The sequence below is a fragment of the Dipodomys spectabilis genome, unplaced genomic scaffold, assembly GCF_019054845.1.
Source record: "Dipodomys spectabilis isolate Male_0828 unplaced genomic scaffold, ASM1905484v1 ptg000021l, whole genome shotgun sequence".
Taxonomy (NCBI): domain Eukaryota; kingdom Metazoa; phylum Chordata; class Mammalia; order Rodentia; family Heteromyidae; genus Dipodomys; species Dipodomys spectabilis.
Genome location: NW_024870698.1, coordinates 9343026 through 9364277, shown reverse-complemented (window position 1 = coordinate 9364277; position 21252 = coordinate 9343026). Strand labels below are relative to the sequence as shown.

Sequence of the window (21252 nt, the reverse complement as noted above, 5' to 3'; positions counted from 1 at the left end):
TCATTAAAACCCTTCTGGATGCTGCTCATTTTTTGTCCTAATCAATTTGTATACCCTCCAATTCTAAATGTACAGATAACACAAAATGAAGGAATCAATCTTTAACCTCCTTCCCTAGCAATATTCTGATTCAGCACCACAGCAAATTCCGCCAGCCATTTCTTCAAAATGTAACACAAATCAGACCTTCTTGCTACTTCTTCCTATGGCATCACCATCACCTCTGCCCACTTTACTACAAGACCCTCAACAGGTCTACTTCTGTTCTTGGTGCCTAAACTATATCACCACAGAGTAACCACGGCAATCTTTTTAAAAGATGAATGATGGCAACTTGGTGCCAGTAGATAGTATTTGTAATTCTAGCTACTCAGGAGGCTGAGATTCAAAGGATCACAGTTGCCAGTGTGGGAAGAAAAGTTCCTCGTTGAAAACAAGGGGAAAAAAATGGCATAAAATAGGGCTGAAGACATGGCTCAAGTGGTAGACTATCAGACAAGCAACCAAGTTTCATGTATGAAGTCTTGAGTTCAAACCCTACTACCACACAGATGAATGGTGTCACTATTTTCCCTAAATTCCTAAATGGAGTTTTATCTACAATTTAAAATATAAGCAAAGAAAAACCTTTTTTGAACTGGCCATTTGAAATAATAGAATGTCATTATCAAAGAAAAAGGCAAGTAAATGCCTTATTCAAAGACAATGGGAATAAAACATTCATTCCATAGTTTATCCAGAGTCCATCCTACTACCCCCTTTTTCAAAGCAAAGTCCCAAGGACTCATAAAGCAAAACTTAGCATACATTCATATACCAAAAAGAAAAGAATAATGTTATGCTCAGAAAAGCCTACTGTATTCTACATAGTCCTTCACAAACAGTGAAATGTGGACAGTCCTCATTTTACCTTCTACAGAAGGTTCTGTTACTATACTCCAACGGAGGTATGTGTCCCTTGTCTGTGAACACAGCTGAGAAGAAATGTAGAATAATTCAGGTATACAGAAAACCTAGGGCAAATTCACAATCAATCTAAAGTAGTACTTCCTTAAGTAATAAGATACCTTCATATTATGAATTATATACTGAATAACTTGTCATATGAGAAAATGAGGTTGAAAGCATATTTGCTTTATATGTTCCTACAAAACAGAAATGGTCAACAGATAGTTGATCTCTGTATCTTCTTCTGAGAGATAGACTGTATTACAGAATAAAACCAACATGACTATTAAATACAGTTGTTTGAAAGTTAAGTATCTTCTACAAATTAATAGGCCTTCTGAAACTTGGCAAGTAAATATATCCAACAACCCAAGTCTACGAAACATAATTGTCCTAAAGTAAAAGAAAAAGAATATCAGGAGAAATAGAAAATAAGAAAACAGAATAGGCCTAGTAAGTAGATACCAAGTGAAAGGAACAAAGACATTAAAATGCTAACATAGGATCATAACTAAGAAACAGAGGCAGAGCTGGGTGTAGTGGTAATTCCAACACTCAGAAGGCTGGGACAGAAGTACTGTCAATTCAAGAATAGTCTGAGCTACATAACAAGATCCTGTCTCTTGCCTCAAAAAATAGAAAAGAACGAAAAAAAGAAAGAACAAAAGAACAAAAAAATGAAAGAAAGAAGGATCGGAAACTTATTCCAAGAGCTTTTACTCATTCTAATGTTATAGAGCTCTTTGATAATCAAGTAATAAGGATACACATCTTTGTATGAGTTACAAAGTCAATTCTAAGTGATACGTAACAGTATTGAACTAATTTGAAAACTTACCACAAAATAGTTTGCTATTTGTCTAGCAAAAACTCCCATTTGCCTTTGTTAAAAGTTAGTTGATAGAGTGAATGAGCAACATACTATGTGACCTGTTCTTTACACAGAAAGTCTGACTACAGAAGTCCTTTTGCTAGTAGTAAAAACACTGACATTTGTCATTCTGAAACTTGACTCTACCTCAAGGATAGGGCTTCCCTTGGTTTTTACTGCTTTCTGTGAAACCAATAAAATAACACTGCCAACAAGAAGATGAAAAGTGTTAAAATCTAATTTACTAAAAACAGCACACTTGTATTAAAGAGCTTGAGGGGTTTTTTAATGTGCAACTTTAATTTAAAAATACCTTCAGAACTATTAATCTAGCAGCATGTTCCCAGTGAAAGGGTGACAAGAGATGAAAGGTTAATTCCCACAATGCAATTCTACTCACCTTACTTAACCTCTATAGACAAATAGATGTGTTTCTCCTATTATCCCGTGATACCTTTTGTATAATCTCATTTACAGTTCCTAGCAGATCCCTTAATTACTTATGAATCACCCTTTCTCCACCAACAGGCTATATACAGGTGAAAGACAAAAGACAAATTCTTTATCTGTTTGTCTTCAGTACCTAGGACAATGCCTTGCTTATAATAAACACTTTATAATAAACAATATTTACTGTTTGAACCAGTTAAATAAATATCCTCAACTCTAATGGCTCTAAGATCAAATTGGGGAAAAAAAATTTAAATTTATTCTCTACAAAGAAACAAAACTAAGTTATCATCCTTTGAAATCTTTCTCCAAATGTATGATGTTTCATTCTTCCATGCATCATGGTAAGGTTAATGCTAATCTTCCTACTATACCATATAAATCTTCTATATTTAACAAGGTTTTCTGAAACAAAAACTTGTTCTAGCTCCTAACATTTGGTGCCATAATAATAAAAATGCTGAATATACTAAAATTTCCTACAAAAACAATAAGGATTGCTAATTTATACTTTCTACAATAATAACCTCCTTTTCTACCCAAACCAGACAGAAGCTAAGCTTCCTGAAAGTTTCTCTAAGAAACTACTACAGACTGATAAAGCCCTGACACACAAGTAGCATATTATGTGAGACTCCAATCTATGTCCAGTGATCCTGTCATCGTCACATTTGTCTTGCCAAAACAGTAATAACATAGTCACTGAGCATTTGCTGTGGGCAAAGCATTTTACATATGCTTTACATACACTTCATTCCTTTCATTTTCAATATTGTTAAGGAGTAAATAACTTCATCCCAACATACCAGATGACAGAATTAAAACTGAAAAGGTTAAATATTACATGGTAGTAGCAAAAGATAAATGTTCAAGATATGGAAACAACCCAGATGCTCCACTACAGAAGAATGGGTCAAAAAGTTGTGGTACCTATATACAATGGAATATTATGCAGCCATTAGAAAGGACAAAATAATGGCATTCACAGGGAAATGGATGGAACTAGAAAAAATCATTTTGAGAGATTTAAGCCAAGTGCAAAGAGACAAATAACACATGGTCTCCCTGATATGTGGATGTTAAATACAAAATGTAAGGAGTACAACAAAGCAAACAGGATTCGAGAAACAAAGGACCTCCACTCATCTTGTCGTATCATTACTAAATGGCCCCATGCGGTTGACCACATATATGGTATATATATATATATATATATATATATATATATATATATATATATATATATATATATACATGCACACATCTGAGAGAAACTAGGAGGACACAGAATCAGAAGGAAACAGGAAAACATACAACAGAGAGGTCCATCAGCTGCACTGGACATTGATGAAAATGAACTAAGCAACTCAAGAGACAGCTAACACTAAGCAAAAGGAAAGAAATGTACGTACCAACTGATGTGGAATAAATAGCTGTACTGTCAAAGCTCATAGAACTCACGAACTTTATAGACCACGATAATAACAATTTGCCTCATGAAGGTTAGAGTATGTTTGTGACTTTAACTAAGTTAAAAGATAAACGTTCAAACAGTAATTTATCTCATATTCCCTAAAAAGATATATTTCTTGTCTATAAATTGTATTTTCAAAGATTTAGCACTTAAGTATTCAATCTTATTCATTCATTGATATTAACATACTAACATATATACCCCTTTCTTGCTTCTAAGAAAATTCCCTATCTTTCATCATCTCACTGAGGCAGTAGTCTCCTAAATGAAGCCTTCTTATAACAAATCTATCCATTCTCTTAAACTCTTACAAGACTCCCACTTAGGTAAGTAGGTAATCAAACTTTCTTGAATTACTCTTTTACTTTTTAACTATGTACATGAAAAAACAAAAAGTCAATTTTATTTTTTAAGTTAATTTATTTGTTATTATTTATGTTAACTTATTTTCCTTCTTCTGGCCAGGCTTTATATATACTTGAAAGTGACTATTATTAAGTACCTACAAAGCTCCTCACTTAATTTCAGTTCCTTTAAATTTTTTATTCTTTAGAGGGAAAAAACAAAACTTTCATAAATTTTCAAGCATCTATTGAATCAATTGTAAGATCCAAAATTACATAGCAGCTTTTGAACAGGACAGAAACATTACTTCATGAACAGCACAGGTTCTGTAACTATCTCAGTGAGTTTTCATTTTAAAAACAGTACATTATTTAATTGGCTTTTTAATCTATTATAGTCATTACATCTTGTATATAACCGAGAATTTTCTATTAACATTCTTCTACATTACTGATCTTCCTATTCCACTAAATCCAGTAATTCTCAATTTATAGTTAATCTAAATCTATCCTAACCTAACACTAGTTTGTTAAATGGCTTTCATTTTCATTTGACTGCTACCATGTGCACATGACCAAATAGTCTCTACACACACACACACACACACACACACACACACACACACACACACACACACACACACACAATGCATTCAAATCATTATTGAAATTTTTCTATTTATGGTCAGAATCATTTTTTTTTTTTTGCCAGTCATGGGGCCTGATCTCGGCCTGGGCTCTGTCCCTCAGCTCTTAAGCTCAAGGCTAGCACACTACCACTTGAGCCACAGCGCCACTTCCAGCTTTTTCTGCTCATGTGGTGCTAGGAATCAAACCCAGGGCCTCATGCGTGCAAGGCAAACACACTACCACTGAGCCACCTTCCCAGCCCAGTCAAAATCAATTTCTATATAACTTGATTTTACTTGTTACTACTTGACAACATTCCAAAAAGATCTTGGTACACTATCACCATCTTTTGCATGGTATGCTAGCACATATATAACCTAATATATTCATTTCATAATCAAAACACAATAAGATGAGACACAATCACAAATAGTTCAAACATTTGACTTTAGTTTATGAAATATTATTACAAAGAGAAATTAACATTTACTAAATGCTATCAGATATCTCAGAAATTACACCAGATCTACTAGAAGATACATATTTCACACAGCTCATTTACATAATACAAGATACAAGAAGTACATTTTGAGTGAATGTCAGTATATAACATTTACAATGAGAAGAACAAGCATTTTAAATTACACAGTTACAAAGTTCATGTTTTTTACAGCATGTTACCTCCACTTCCACCGTCAGCAAACAGACAGGTGCTACAATTTAGGGTCCACCTCCATGCCTCCTTTGAGAACTCCTGATCAAGCTTCACAGACTACTTTCTGTGCAAAGTACTACCAAACATTTAATCACTCCCTCTAGTGAAGGACCTCAACCCCCTAAATTTACTTGTATTACTGTATATATCACCTGATATGGCAATTATTTACTTAATCTTTTCTACTCAGCAATTTGTTTAGTGCAGCCCAGATCCGTGTTTAACTCAGTTTAATTCCCAGAGTCCAGTGGAATGACACATCACTTAACATTCTGATGAATTTCTTCTACAACATAAATTATCTTAAGTGCAACTGGTAACTGTCATATCAATAATAAGTCACATTATTTCAAATGCAACTTTTCCAAACATGTTATTATTGCTATCTCCAATCAACAGCAAAAAGATGTGAAATATACTCTAACAATCAATACATTCTTCCTTTTAGCTCAATTTGGTCACACCCTCCTGTTTGGAATTACTTATTGACCAGTCCTCATCTTTATGCACTTCCTTCAGTTTTCAGCCCCTTCAACCCTACTTAATATAGTAACTTTTCCATTTCCATTAAGTCATCTTTACTTACTACTTCTAATGTAAAAACTACTATTTCCAATTAAATTTGTCTATCAACTATAGTATTTATTGATTAAAAGAATTTTACTTGTACTACTATTTTATTAATACTGTTAGCACTCTGTTTACAAAGCACTATAGATTTTGTGTCGTCTGTTTCACTGACATTTTCCCTATAAGTCCATATTTTCTTTTCAGAAAAACATGTATTACACTAAAACTAATACACTAAAACTATCTGTGAACCAAATTATGGACCAGTCAATGTTCAAAACTTCTATTCATTCAACAAATATTTACCAATATCAAGATGAATAAAGCACTGCTCTAGCCATAAGAGATATAGCAATGAGCAAAGAATGAGTATGTATCTATGTGTATGTGTGTGTACATGCGCATGTGTGCATGCATGCATGTATGTGGTATACACACAGACACTTTTAGGTCTACATAACTGAACAATATCTATTATATTATTGTTTGAGGTTCATTCTAATCCCTTCTTTTGCAGTTTTCAAAGTTTTTCAGAAGACTCACTTGTTTTCCAAGAGAAGCCATAAACAGAAAATAGAACAAAAAAGATAGTAGCATGCCCTGTCTTCCCACTGCTCCAGCAACAAACCCTGCCCCAGGGACTTTTATCATGGTTTGAGAAAATAAGTAGTCCTTACAAAGTTTCTGAGGGAGGCTTATATTGTTTGAACCTTCGTGCATTTCCCTTTCCTTTGGTGCAGCTGTGCTAGCCTTGACCCTTGAGTCAGTTCTGTGGGAGACTGGAGCTTGTAGAAAGAGAAGCCCGCAGTAGACAGCATGAGTCTACAGTGTGGACTTAAAAGGAAGACTCACTACCATGATGGTATAAGATCTTAGCAGGTAAAGATTAAAGTGAAAGTTTAAGGGAAAAGATTTTTAAGAAGCCATTGGTCTTGGAAAAGCCCTAAGTGATTAAAAACACCAACAAAAAATATTCATATAGATCACTAAAGATCTTAGGAAGGAGTCCCCTCATTTGGGGACAATGAGCTTCTGCTCTCTGAGAAGAGAACAGACACAAAAATGTTGAAGAAGTCAATTCGAAATATTCACAGGGTGAAAAATGATATGGGAAAAAACCAATGAGAGTGGCCACTCCAAGTGTAAAACAGGGTTTGGTCTAAAGCAGGCCGCACAGAAAAAGCAGCCCTTGTTAATTTTAATGTACTATGTGATTCTTTTGTTTCTTTTGTATGTTCTTCCCCCATGGTATGACCCTGTTTTTACTGTATTTGATTCCGTGTCCTGCATCTTACATGTACATTTTTTCTAATTTGGGGACGGGAAGCGAAATAACAAAACGCTGAAATAAAGATACAGGCTGACCCACTGTAACAATGAGATGTACAAGACACTATGTTGAAAATGAACTTTACAACTTGTGGTTGCGGAGGTGGAGAGGGAAGGAATGGTATGGGAAAAACAAACGGGGTAATAATGTTCGATAGGAAATGTACCCATTACCTTATTCATGTAACTGTAACCCCTCTGTACAGTATCTTTACAATAAAAAATATATCAAAAAGGAAAAAAGCAGCCCTTCATAAAGACTTTATAAAGGAGAGGAGAGAGCTAGCCGAAGGGACAGTTGCCTTGCTACATTTGTGGAACAGCAAGGGACCTAGCTTAAATGGAGCAGTGAGGGAGGGAGATGACAATTCAGGAGATGAGAGAAAATGATATAGATGAGAGAAGAGGGACAGACATGCAGAGACTTAAAGGCCTTTGTAAAGACCTTAGGTTTTTCTCTGAGCCATGTCAGTTATTTAGCAGGATGGATTTATACTTTAAACAGATTGCTTTTCTGGGTGAAGAATGGACTGAAACAGAAGTGTAATGTGGAAAAGTGAAATAGTCTGGGCTCAATTATATTTCTTCAGCATATTTCAAGAAACTACAGATTTCTGCAGACACAGCAATGGATGTGGAAGATTGTCCTTTTATGAAAATAAGTCTAAATCCATCTAGACTAGTAAATAGCCGGTACAGACAGAGCCATTTCTACATGACAATCTCCTTCCTGCTTTAGGATTTTTCTAAATGAAAGGATTTTTTCTTAGGAAAGAGGGGATTAAGGATCTGACCCTAGTCTGGACAGAGGATTAGTACCTGAGAGACTCCATTTGCCTAACAAGATAACCCTAGCTCTGACTACTTCCTCTACTGGACTTGCCATATCTAGGGCCACCTTTCTTTTCCCTAGAAGCCAAAGATCTGAGAATCAATTTGTTTAGCTCTTTACAACAAAATTCAAACTTCTTACCGCATTCTGTAAGTCTCATATTTTTGTGACATTTTTGCTTACAAATATGAATAAATCATTGTTTTCCCCCTCTTACTCTGTATACGATATTATCAGCTCCTTTAATAGAATAAAATGACTGAAACTTCAGAGGGAAAAGAATACACTTAAATTTTCCCTGCCATGGGGCTGGGAAGGTGGCTCAGTGGTAGAGCACTTGCCTTGCATGCATGAGGCCCTGGGTTCGATTCCTCAGCACCACATAAACAAAAAGAAAAAAAGCCAGAAGTGGCGCTGTGGCTCAAGTGGTAAAGCGCTAGCCTTGAGCTGAAGAACTGAGGGACTGCACCCAGGCCCAGAGTTCAGGCCCCACGACCGGAACCAAAAAAAAAATTCCCTGCCATATATAGGAAAAACCAATAAAGCAGATAGTCTAACTATCCAACCCAGAGATGATGCTGACTGAACCAGACAATAGCATGGGAGTTAAGCTGCCAAATTCTTATTCCCTCATTAAAACATAATTAAGTGGATTCCATTCACTATAAACATACTCAAATCAAAAGTAGTAGCAGTAATAGACTCTACAGTAAATGTTTAATTCTTTTAATAATGCCTATGAGTTGCTGAGGTATTTCACAGAACAAAAATCTATCACTGAGTTTGCCACTACCCTATCATGTTTCCCCCATGGGACTTATACCAATTTATTTCTATTCCTATTCATTTCCAAGTTTCCATTATTTTTAAATGACATGGGAAGGGGAAATAAAGGAACTTTTTTTAATGTTAGATTTTTGTTTTTAATGTTAGGTCAGTGATCTTTCTTGTCTTATTTTTCCTTTTCTCTTGTGTATTTCAATAGATTCCTTTTTTAGAAAAAGCAAACACAAACATGTAAGCAAATTACAAACTTCTACAGTAAGAAAAATAAGAATAGGATAGTTTTCTGTAGTTTTCCATGTCTAAAACATTACCATTGAGAGCAAACTTGTTATTTATTTACACTCATGGTATCTGCCCTGGCTCCCCTAATTTTATCAAAAAAAATTAAGAGAACTATGTAGCATAATTGCTTAACTTTCATAAGAAATTAGAAACACTAGAAAAACAATATTCTAGTTCACTGATATTCAAAATTATAAAATAAAAAACAAGCTTAATGAACATTTTTGCTTTATTTTTCAATTTTAGTAGCTTCTTAGCATAAGAGGCTGTTTTGAGGTTTCAGGTCAGAAGCTTTTCCTGCCCTGAAGAATTCTCATCCATAAAACAGCTTGAGAACTTAGAAAAAGAAAAGGAATGAAACACAAATTACTCAATTTTATCATGAAACTTCTGTGCCCCCTTCCACCCACATCTACAGCTTAACTTTTTGTGGTTTTTGTTACCAAAGGTTCAGCTACGATGAGAGAATATTAATGGAAATTTCCACAAATAATCAACTTATTACAAGTAGTGTGACAAAATCTTACATTGTCCTGCAGAAAACATACATTAACTTTTTGCCCAGTATTTTTACAATGTACATAGTACTTACTCTTTGACAGTTGAAGAAACTACATTTACATAACTTTTATTACAATGTACTGCTGTGAATGTTCCATTTCCTTACTAATTATTGTTGTACTCTCTTACTGGGACTGATTTACAAAGTAAGCATCATTGTAGGTAAATACCACATATAAAAAAAGATTTTAAAAATACAAAGTTCAGGATTATCTGTAGTTTTAGGTACCTACTGAGGGGTCTTAGAACATAGCCCAAGTAGCTAAGGGGTAACTACTATATTAGAAGATTTCATGAACAACTTTTTAAAGAAAAAGCCTCCAAGTTCTTGTTTCCTAAAGACTTTAGAAAACTGTTCACCACAAATAAAAAAAAGAAAACACTTTTGGTTCCCAATGTTTACTTGAAAAACCTCAATTTAGAGTGTAGTTGAAGAAGTGGGAGGGAAGGGATGGCAGGGGAAAAGCAAAGGAGGAGGCAACAATGCTTGATAAGAAATGTACTCATTACCTTGCTCATGTAACTGTAACCCCTCTTCACAGTATTTTCACAATAAAAAACTTATTTAAAAAACTCAATTTAATAATTGAGACAGTGCTTCAGAACTTTAAACTCTCAGATATGAACTATTTGTTCTAGGATAAAGTACCAAACTATCTGAAAACAGCATACTTTATGAATATAAAGAAGATAAAAATTACCACTCAAAATTTTAAATGGGGACTAAACATGCAGCTCAGAAGTAGAGTGCCTAGCAAATCCAAGTTCCTGACTTCAAACCCCAATACTGCCAAATCAAACAAAAAATAAAAACAGGAAAAAAATGGTAAAATAGAAATATTCATACAAAAATATAACCTCATATATTTTTGGCAAAAACCATTCACATTGAGCGGGCTGCCAATAGCTAAGTGGGCAGAAGCACAAATGAGGGATGTAGATCCCAAAGATGAGGGATGTAGATTACTACATGAGTCTTACCTTCTGATGTTTTCCATCGCTTCCACAAATCCTCTACAGTTATATGCTTATCTTCTCTGTGCAGATGGCTGTGCTTATTGGTAGCATCTTTATACTTCATGTCTTCTCTAATAAACTACAGAAGAAAAAAACACTAAGTTAAACATGCCTTAATTTTGTCTTAATAAACTGAAAATTAACGTCTGACATGAGGTAGGTGACTATTTTCATACGATAACCAGTAGGTTGCTGGTATTTTCAGTTGTATTATACACCTATGTTCATTAACTATATTTTATGAAGTAGATGTCTTATACTAGTCATCATAGCAATAGTAAAATACTTATCAAATGTTCATTGTTTAATGGGCACTAGTCTAGGTCACACAATAAATACGCCAACAGCAGTATATATACACACACAGAAACACGGATGCATTTCATTTAAGTTTATGTAAATCCTATAAAGTACTATTTCTATCTATTTTATGAATAACAAACTAAGACCTAAACAGCTTAATATGTCTGAGGTAAAATTCCAATTCAGGCAATGCTTATAGAGAAAAACTTAACATACTGTCTAAATATTATACATTTTTGCTAAGTACTTGGTGGCAGGGTGTTTCAAAACATAACTAACCCTAATTTCCTCGCTCACATCATCTTACTTTTAAAGCTCTGACAACAGAAGAGTATTTATTACTATATTCAGAAACAGAATATTTTATAAACCTGAAGTACAAAATATATTAATTTTATTTTCAATATGCAGAAAAAGCACTAAACTAATTTTAGTTAAAATCTAACCAGCTCTGTATCACTTCTTTGTGTCCCACTAACAAATAAAAGCAACCTTTTTATGGCTTACATACCATTTGTTAATCTTTTAGACTTTACCTCCTGATAGGTCATTAAAATAAACTCATTATTCCAATTAAACAAACAAGTAGGATTTTTATTCTTATGCTTCCTGTGCCAATATTTCTCTTTTTTTCTTGTTTTGCTCAGTATCTGTATTGATTTTTCACAACAATAAACTCACAGGGCACTGGTGGCTCATGTCTGTAATCCTAGCTACTCAAGGGCCTGAGATATGAGGATTATAGTTCAAAGCCAGCCAGAGCAGGAAAGTCTGTGAAACTCTATCTCTACTAAATTTGGAAAGAAAAGAAAGGAGAGGGAAAGAGAGAAGGAGAGGGAGAGGAAGAGGGAGAAGGAGAAGGGGAGGAGGAGGGGAAGGGGGAGGGAGAGGGAGAGGGAGAGGAGAGGGAGGAAGGAAGGAGAGGAAGGAAGGAAGGAGAGGAAGGGAGGGACTGAGGGAGGAAAGGGAAGGGAAGGAAGGAGGGATGAGGAGGGGAGAGGGAGTAGCTAGAAGTGAAGCTATAGCTCCAGTGGCACTAACCTTGAGCAAAAAGTTCAGGGACATAGCCTGAGTTCAAGCCCCCAAAATGGCACAAAACAAAACAAACAAAAAAACTCATATAAAAGATTATTTCATAAATCAGAATATAGAATGTATTTTTTTTTTGCTTTTGAACTATTCTATACTAAACTACTCAACAGCTATATAGTAATAAAAAGTAATTTCTCTTTTGAGCTTTAATGGCATTAGGTACAAAATGAAGATAACAAGTATGTAGGATCAACCAAACTATTCAACTTGCAGTCCATAAAGCAGTGTCAGTCAGCCCAGATACTGTTCCACAATGTGTGTAAAGATTGTGAATAGCCACTAAGGACCTTTTAAAGGAATTAGAAAATGCTTTCAGAGCATTTGTGCCAGCAATGTGATCAAGGTACTGGTTTTATGGCCTCTTTCTCTAATGGATGGGAAACTAAAAATCTGGTTCTGCGTTATCAATGTGTTTGAAAAGCTCTAATGTAAATGATTTACTTCCACATTTATGTATTTTGTTGCTCTAAATAATGCCTTCTTTTACTCTAACTTCTTTCTGAAGGTATACTGAAGGAGGCCCGCCTGAATGCTCCCAATCCCTCCTGCTCTTCCTGACTGACACCTTTAGAATCCAGTAGAGATACCTGGAAAGATCATTGCTACTGATGCTTAGAAACTGTCTCAATGTTGGAAGAGGTCCAAGAGCTGCAGAGAAAATCTAGACTGAAAACCATGATGACTGACAGAGCTGGCAGGAAGTCTGTCTTGGAAATTGTCCAGTCCAACTGGAACAAATGGCAACTGTTGCATTTATGTGATACATATTTAAAACAATGTCCTAGGAAATTCTTCACCATATGAACACCAAGAACAGGAAAAGTTCAATCCTGTGGTTTCAGAACCACAGTTCTGAAAGAAGGTAATTTCCTCAAGACAAAATGTAGTATTCTAGCTACCAAGATCGGGATGAATTTGTGGATGTTTACTAAAAATGTAATTAACAAAATAAAAATATCTAAGAAAGGCAATTTAAAACAATAAAAGCTTACAATATTTCATTTAGAACTAGCTAGTACTAAGAAAACTGAGTAAAAAGTGAATATACTAAATTATACTTTCCCTGGACTTATTGTCTAGAAATGCTTCAGATTTAAAACGACCCCAGTTTAACATAAATCAACCACAAAAAACAAAAGAAATCCCTATATCTAACAGCTCTTTATTATTCTGGCCCAATAATGAAACAGGAAAACACTATAATCACAATTACTTTTTGTTGAAACTAAGCTGGAAAATGTTTGAGCAAACTAAACACTATAAGCTATCAGTTTCCACCAAACTCTGTTCTCAATGTCCTACAAAAAAAGCTTTATAGAAAACCGCTGGATGGTAAGGGGAAACAAAGGAGGAGGCAACAATGTTCGGTAAGAAATGTACTCATTACCTTGCTCATGTAATTGTAACCCCTCTGTACAGTATTTTCACAATAAAAAAAAACTTTAAATAAACAAATAAATAAAAGAAGACTGCTAATTTTATAAAAGAGGCAAGATAACAATATACATTTAAAAATCAGTCAAGAATAATCAAAAAGGCAAATAAAAGACAAATTATTTTTATTTATTGAAATCTAAAAACAGAATCTGGAATTTTATTAAGAAAATCTTTAAATGATAGTACAGCAAATAATGTACACTTCACTGGTAAACATAATCCAGTTATATGCAAACCTACCACAGGAAATTCTCTGGTAACAATACAAATAGAGAAATGAACAAGAAATGTCTATTGAATATTCTTCTCAAAAATATTCATCTAGCTAACTTTTTTTTGGTCGGCCATGGGGCTTGAACTCTGGGCCTGGGCGCTGTCCCTTAGCTCTTCAGCTCAAGACTAGTGCTCCGCCACTTGAGCCAAAGCTCCACTTCTGGTTTTGTGAGCGGGTTTTTTGGAGATAAGAAGTTCAGGGACTTTCCTTCCCAGGCTGGCTTTCAACCGTGATCCTTAGATGTCAGCCTCCTGAATAGTTAGGATTACAGGCATGCGCCACCACCAGGCTAGATAATTCTTTTAAATCAACTATTCTAGTACCATCAAAAGAATTTACTTTATACTAAACTTAGGAATTTACTTTTAGCATAATAAACTGACTTGTTTCTTGTACTAATAGGACATGTATTTGTGCTAGGTTATTTTACCTACCACATTAACAAAATCTGATGCGTTACTGAATTTACTATTTAAAGACTTTAGTCCAATTGCTTTCTCCAGGAACTATCCACCACCATCAATACAGATGCCTGCGTATGTCCAGTTACCTCTCTGTCAACCTGTCACCCAATTCCACAGCTATTTAACCCAAAGATACCTCGCTAGAGAACAAGTCCAAGCCTATACCAGAGAAACAAATTTCTTTCTAAAAGTTCTAACCAAGAAAAAAAAAAAACCCTGCAATTAATATCATAAAGAGTTGCACTTCATACTCATGTAGATTTCTTAAAGTGGGATAAATGCAATGGTGTTCAAAGTACCATTTTATGGGCAATACAGATTGGCCAGGTAGTAAGAGAAACCGATAACACCAATAAATATGCACAGAAAAAAATAATGAAAGAAACAGAGGCAACCAGGCAGACAGAAGCGGGTAGCATTAGTAATTTGCCCCGGTGCTTAATTACTTAGTTTCAGCTTCTCAGAAAGCCTGAGCAGCACAGCTTTTATCACTGTTTTCACCAACACAAACCATGTTACTCCTTTTATTTTTAAACTCACAAACCTCAAAACCCAGGAGACATGACTTAATGCCATAGTTAAGCACTCAAGATCCCAGAGTCTGACAGACATATACTCGAAATCTGACTCCACTACACAGACTGTCAACATTTGCAAGCTTCTCTTGAGCCTCTTATTTCTTTTTTGTTCAAGGAGGCAGACAAAATGGCCCACCACATACAGTTATTAAAAAGATCAAACTTAAAATAGTGTGCACAGAAAAAATATTTGGCAAGCATAAATACAGTATGAATAAAGTGTTGTTAGATTTAACATGTTTCGGTGACTAACAAACACTTAAAATGTAATCTTGCCCAATACTGATAGAATTCCATTTCAGATATTCTGAAACAAAATACATAAAACAGAGATGGAGAGAAACACCACAGACTCCTCACTGACAATGTAAGCAGAGATTCTCCCAAAGGACACCTGTCATCAAAATAACACCATGTCCAAGGTCTGATATTTGAGTCAGTTAAAACAGATGGATTCCTAATAAACAATTACAGGGTCTTCCTGTCTTGAAATACAACTCAAATAGTTTAGTATAACGTTTCATAAGGAAAAAGACACAAAAACATTAAAAGAAGATTCAATTACCGGGAGCAATTTTTTTTTAATTTCTAATATTTATCACTATGCAAACACATTGATCCCCAAGCTCTTAGATAAAATACCATAGTGATAAAGTAGAAATTACCAATGTTTCTCTCTCCATCCTACAATTGTTAAATTGAACAATATGGTAGATCAGAGCACAAATTTGGTCAACAAACTACAGAGATAACCTAAATCTCTTACTAGTTATGACCTCAACCTCCAAGCCTCCATGTCATCTACAAAATGGTAACAACCTCCGAAAGGTTGGAAGGATTAACTTACACATTCTACATGAAGAATAAAAAAACACGTCTGATACATGTCAAAGGCATTCAATAATGGCAATTATTTAAATTTCATAAAACACAACTTATTTTAAATTTTTACCTGTATTTGCAAAATTTGTACCATTTCTTAAAAAGGTGAAGATAAGGCTGGGAATGTGGCTAAGTGGTAGAGTGCTTGCCTAGCATGCATGAAGACAGACCTGGGATCAATTCCTCCATACCACATAAGCAGAAAAAGCCAGAAGTGGCACTGCAGCTCAAGTGTTAAAGAGTACTAGCCTTGAGCAAAAGAAGCTCAGGGACAGTGACCAATCCCCAAGTTCAAGCAAAAAAAAAAAAAAAAACAGAAAAGTTATTCAGCTAATTTTACAGCTTTTATACTTTAACATGAGCCCTACCTCCTGCTACTGTTAACTCCCTCCTTACTGCTATCACCCCAACTCAGCCTTAATACCATGCCCTGGGCTACCAACATCCGAAACCAGCAGACAATCTCTAGTTTACTTATATTAAACCCCAAAAATGACTTCTTTAGGATCCTATTCTGAAAGCTCAGGGTTGAACAGATCCCAAAACTACTGTCAACACTAGTAAAGCTAGATCCTAACCCTTCCTCGAGCTAGCCCATTCCTTCCTGCCTGCATGTGAATCACCTTATTGTTTGGTGTCTACTAGTCACTGAGCAGCCATTTCAGGTTTTCAGATCAACTCTCCAGATATCAGTATCTCAGTGTTTGAGTTGAAAGTAACCCTAAAAAATGAAAAAAATGTAGCGCACTTGTTTCAAATAAAAAGATGAAAGCTTCCAACTGCAGACATCTACTAAGGACCTTGGAACATATCCCCTGCGGATAGGGGTGGAGTTAGACAACTAGAGATATACCAAAATCTAGCTTTGGCCTTAGGTCAAAATCTAGCAATAGGTTTTTGTCTCAGATTCCAGAACTCATAAGTGTCGAAATTTCTACTTTCTATCTCTCTGCCATCTAAGAACTTACGCAGAATAATGCTCCTACAATCATACAAGTTAATATTATATCCAATCAGTAAAATACCAGTAACATAAAAAGATAAGTCGCTTGAAATTAACATGTGACTATTTAAGTTTTTAACAAAAAAAGATCTCTGTGTTTTATTTGCTACAGTTTGTAAGAATCTGCATTTCCAGTAGAGATGAAGTAAGTAACAGAGACAGGATTTGCCATTCCCTCCAAATAATATTTAAAATATGAGACAAATTGTATAAACAATCTTTTTTTTTCTTTTTCTTTTTTTTTTTTTTTTTTTGGTCAGTTGTGGGGCCTGAACTCCAGGCCTGGGTGCTGTCCCTCAGCTCTTCTTCTCAAAGCTAGCGCGCTACCACTTGAGCCACACTGCCACTTCAGGGTTATTCCAGGGCCTCATGCATGCAAGGCAAGCACTCAACCACTCAGCCACCTTCCCAGCCCATAAACAATCATTTTTAAGACTGACCAACAAAGAACAGTGATCCCTGAAAGACAATAAACTGTATGCTTTAAGAATGTCCAAAATATGCTGGGTATTGGTGGCTCACACCTGCAATCCTAGCTACTCAGGAGGCTGAGATCTGAGGATCACCGTTAGAAGCCAGCCTGGGCAGGAAAGTCCATGAGACTCTTATCTCCAATAAATCACTCAGAAAACCAGAAGTGGTGCTGTGGCTCAAGTGGTAGAGCACTAGCCTTGAGCTGAAGAACTGAGGGACAGCACCCAGGCCCAGAGTTCAAGCCCCATAACCAACAACAACAAAAAAAAAAGTATGTCCAAATTAGTTCAAGGACAAATTTCCCTGACAGAGTCCTGGAAGAAAGAACCTGCAGTACCAGGCAGTTTTTCTGAGATGAAGACATAGTCTTGGGAGTATGACAGACCATGGATTCTAGAGGTAACAAGGCTAAGCTTCAGCAAAGAATAAGCTGCCAGATAAGAGTCTGCATGGCTAGAAAAGGTTGTCTTGAACTCACTGATCAACATGTGCATGCGAGGAAGCTATTACTAACCAAAGGGTTTTAAAAATCATGTGGGAAAAACTAGAGGAAACCATCCCTAATGAGCAAAAACAATACCAGTCCCTGTTTCAATCAGGAGTATAAATTCATTATTTGTGAATTACCAGGTATAATGTTGAGAAATATTTTGTCTCATTATTGGGAATTAAATGAACAAATACTGGTTAAAACACAGGTAAGTACAAACTCAAATAATTAAACTGTTTCCCTGTAATTTATCCAGTTCTAGAACCAGGCTTGAGAATACATTTTAAAAAGAACAAAAATATCCTGTACCCCAAAAAGAAAATTCCATGTCTGATAAATAGTGAAAGATTACTAGACATGCTAAGATATAAGAAAATACAACCCAAAACTTAAGAGAAGACTCAATTAATCAAACATAACCTAAAAATGGCAAACTTGGTTTTTTTTTCAAGTATTAAAAGATTCTTTCAACAAACTAAATTCTGAGCTTGTTAAGAAAAGATATACAGCTGGGCACTGGTAATTCACGTCCTGTAATCCTAGCTACTGGGGAGGCTGAGATCTGAGGATCATGGTTCAAAGTCAGTGTGCATTAAAGTCTATGAGATTCTTATCTCCAAGTAAATGCCAAAAAGCTAAAAATGGAGCTGTGGTAGAAAGCATCAGCCTTGAACTAAAAAAGCTCAGGGACAACACCAGGCCCTGAGTTCAAGCCCCAAGGCTAGAACCGAAAGAGAGAGAGGGGGTGATCATATCATATTAAAATTCTTTCTTTATTTAAAAAGATCTAAGTTGAAATTTTATGCCTAAAACTGCAAATTTTGAGGTGAAAAAATACAGAGATTAATGCCAGAGTATGACAGACCCAAATATCAGCAAATGTAAACAAACTAAGCATAAGAAACTATCCAAAATGTATTTGAACTGGCTAAAACTTTCCCAAATCTTATTATGAACACACATATTGTGACCATCAACACACACAAAAACACAAAAATGACAGATGAACTGCCCAGTAAGTATGAGTCAAAGTTCATTACCTAGTATAAAAGACAGAAATAGAGTCAGTAATACAGAAGGAGAAGATGACAGGAAAGACAAAAACATAAAGCTACACTGAAATGTCTTACTCAAACAGCTTAAAAACAGACAGACAAACAGAATATTTTAAAACAACCAGAGTGAGGAAAGAAGTATCATCCAAAGAAACAAAACTAGAGCTGATAGCAGATTTGATATCATGTACGAGACAACACAGAAAACACATAAGCAGCATATATTAAAAATAAAAACATCAATCTAGAATTCTTACACAACAAACACATTTGTCAAAAGGAATAGTGAAAGCTAGGTGCTGGTGGTTCATGCCTGTAGTCCTAGCTAATCCTAATCCTAATCTCAGGAGACTGAGATCTGAGGATCATAGTTCAAAGCCAGCCTAGGCAGGAAAGTCCATGAGACTCTTATGTACAATTAACCACCAGAAAACCAGAAGAGGCATTGTGGCACAAGTTGTAGAGAGCTTGCCTTGAGTTGAAGAGCTCAGGTACAATGTCCAGGCCCAGAGTTCAAGCCTCATAACCGACAAAAAAAAAAAAAAGAAAAGAAACAGTGAATTACAAACTTCTTCAGATAGTTAAAGACTAAAAGTATTCTGTACCTATAAAGTTCTATAAGGAAAAGAGGGAGGGAGGGAGGGAGGGAGGGAGGGAGGGAGACTATAAGGAAGGAAGGGAGGGAGCCAGGGAGAGGAGGGGGAGGGGGAGGGGAGGAGTTAATCACTGCCCAATTCACAGATTATACTGCAACATGAAATTATTCTTCATGTCTTTTAAAAAGAAAATGCTAGTTTAAAAAACATGATTGCGGAGTGCTGGTGGCTCACATCTGTAATACTAACTTCTAAGCCTCTTAGGTCTTGAGTTTCAAGCTCCAATACTAGCTCAGAGGGGAAAAAAAAAAAAAAAAAAAAGTCAGGTGCTAGTGGCTCATGCCTGTAATCTTAGCCACTAGAAGGCTGAGTCTGAAGATTGTGGTTTGAAGCCAGCCTGGGCAGGAAAGTCCTTGAGACTCTTATCTCCAATAAAGCACCAGAAAAGCTCTAAGTACAGCTGTGGCTCAAGTGATAAAGTGCTACACTTGAGCAAAAAGTTCAGGGACAGCACCCAGGCCCTTTGTTCAAGCCCCAGGACCAGCACAAAAAAAGGAAGGAAGGGGCTGGGAAGGTGGCTCAGTGGTAGAGCGCTTGCCTTGCATGTCTGAGGCCCTGGGTTCGATTCCTCAGCACCACATAAGCAAAAAGAAAAAAAAAAAGCCGGAAGTGGCACTGTGGCTCAAGTGGTAGAACGCTAGCCTTGAGCTGAAGAGCTGAGGGACAGCGCCCAGGCCCAGAGTTCAGGCCCCACGACCGGACCCAAAAAACAAAAGGAAGGAAGGAAGGAAGGAAGGGAGGGAGGGAGGGAGGGAGGGGGAGGAGGGAGGGAGGGAGGGAGGGAGGGAGGGAGGGAGGGAGGAAGGAAGGAAGGAAGGAAGGAAGGAAGGAAGGAAGGAAGGAAGGAAGGAAGGAAGGAAGGAAGGAAGGAAGGAAGGAAGGAAGGAAGGGAGGGAAGGAAATGATCATTTTGAAATTTTCTTTAGGTCAATTAAACGGTAGACACATGTTCATGGTCTACATTCATTCAAAATTTATCAAACTCAGTCTCTGCTTTACATTGTATATAAATTATGTCTTAAAAAAACTAAGTGATCAAGAACTTGAAGAAATTCATCATTTCATACAGGCAGAAATTTACCCTTAAAAAAGATATCAACATCCAACTTTATTGCTCATCTCTCAGAATTTTAAGAAACCCAGTTACTATGAGATTTCACTTTTACCACCTAATGCAATTTTAAAATATTTTTATCATCTGTTTGGCAAGGAAGAAAATAAAAGGGGTTTTAATGCTTCCATTAGTGACGTTCATGATAGTAACTACAACCCACTTCTTCTTTGACTATGAAAACCCTCTTTTTTTAAATTAAGTTTTTGTTGCAAAAATACTGTACAAAGGGGTTACAGTTACATGAGCAAAGTAATGAGTACATTTCTTATCCAGCATTGTTGCCTCCTCCTTTCTTTTTCCCCTACCATCCCCTCCCTCCCACCTCCTCAGCTACACCCCCTTACCCCCACCACTCACCCACCCTCACCCCCACCTAAATTGTTAAGTTCATTTTCGACATAGCATCTTGTACATCCCATTGTTACAATGGGTCAATCTATATCCCTATTGAAACTATTTGTTTTTTCCCTTCCCCTCCCCAAACTATACCGATGTTTAGGGAATATGGGCTTCTAAGGTTTCTAGTTGTGGCCTACAGAAAGAATTGCCTGTAATCACCATCTATGTGCTATGTAATCAATAATAAATCCACTGGCTGGGCACCAGTGGCTCATACCTGTA

At 36.1% G+C, this 21252-nt stretch overlaps 1 protein-coding gene across 2 annotated transcripts in view; it reads right to left on the bottom strand.

The window, feature by feature from the left end:
* Positions 1–21252, bottom strand: part of Stim2 (stromal interaction molecule 2) — a 106695-nt gene that overhangs the window by 40268 nt on the left and 45175 nt on the right. For both annotated transcript variants that reach the window (XM_042674750.1, XM_042674752.1), the window contains exon 3: positions 10774–10888. In XM_042674750.1, the coding sequence (XP_042530684.1) occupies positions 10774–10888 (115 nt within the window). The remainder of the gene's footprint in view (positions 1–10773; positions 10889–21252) is intronic.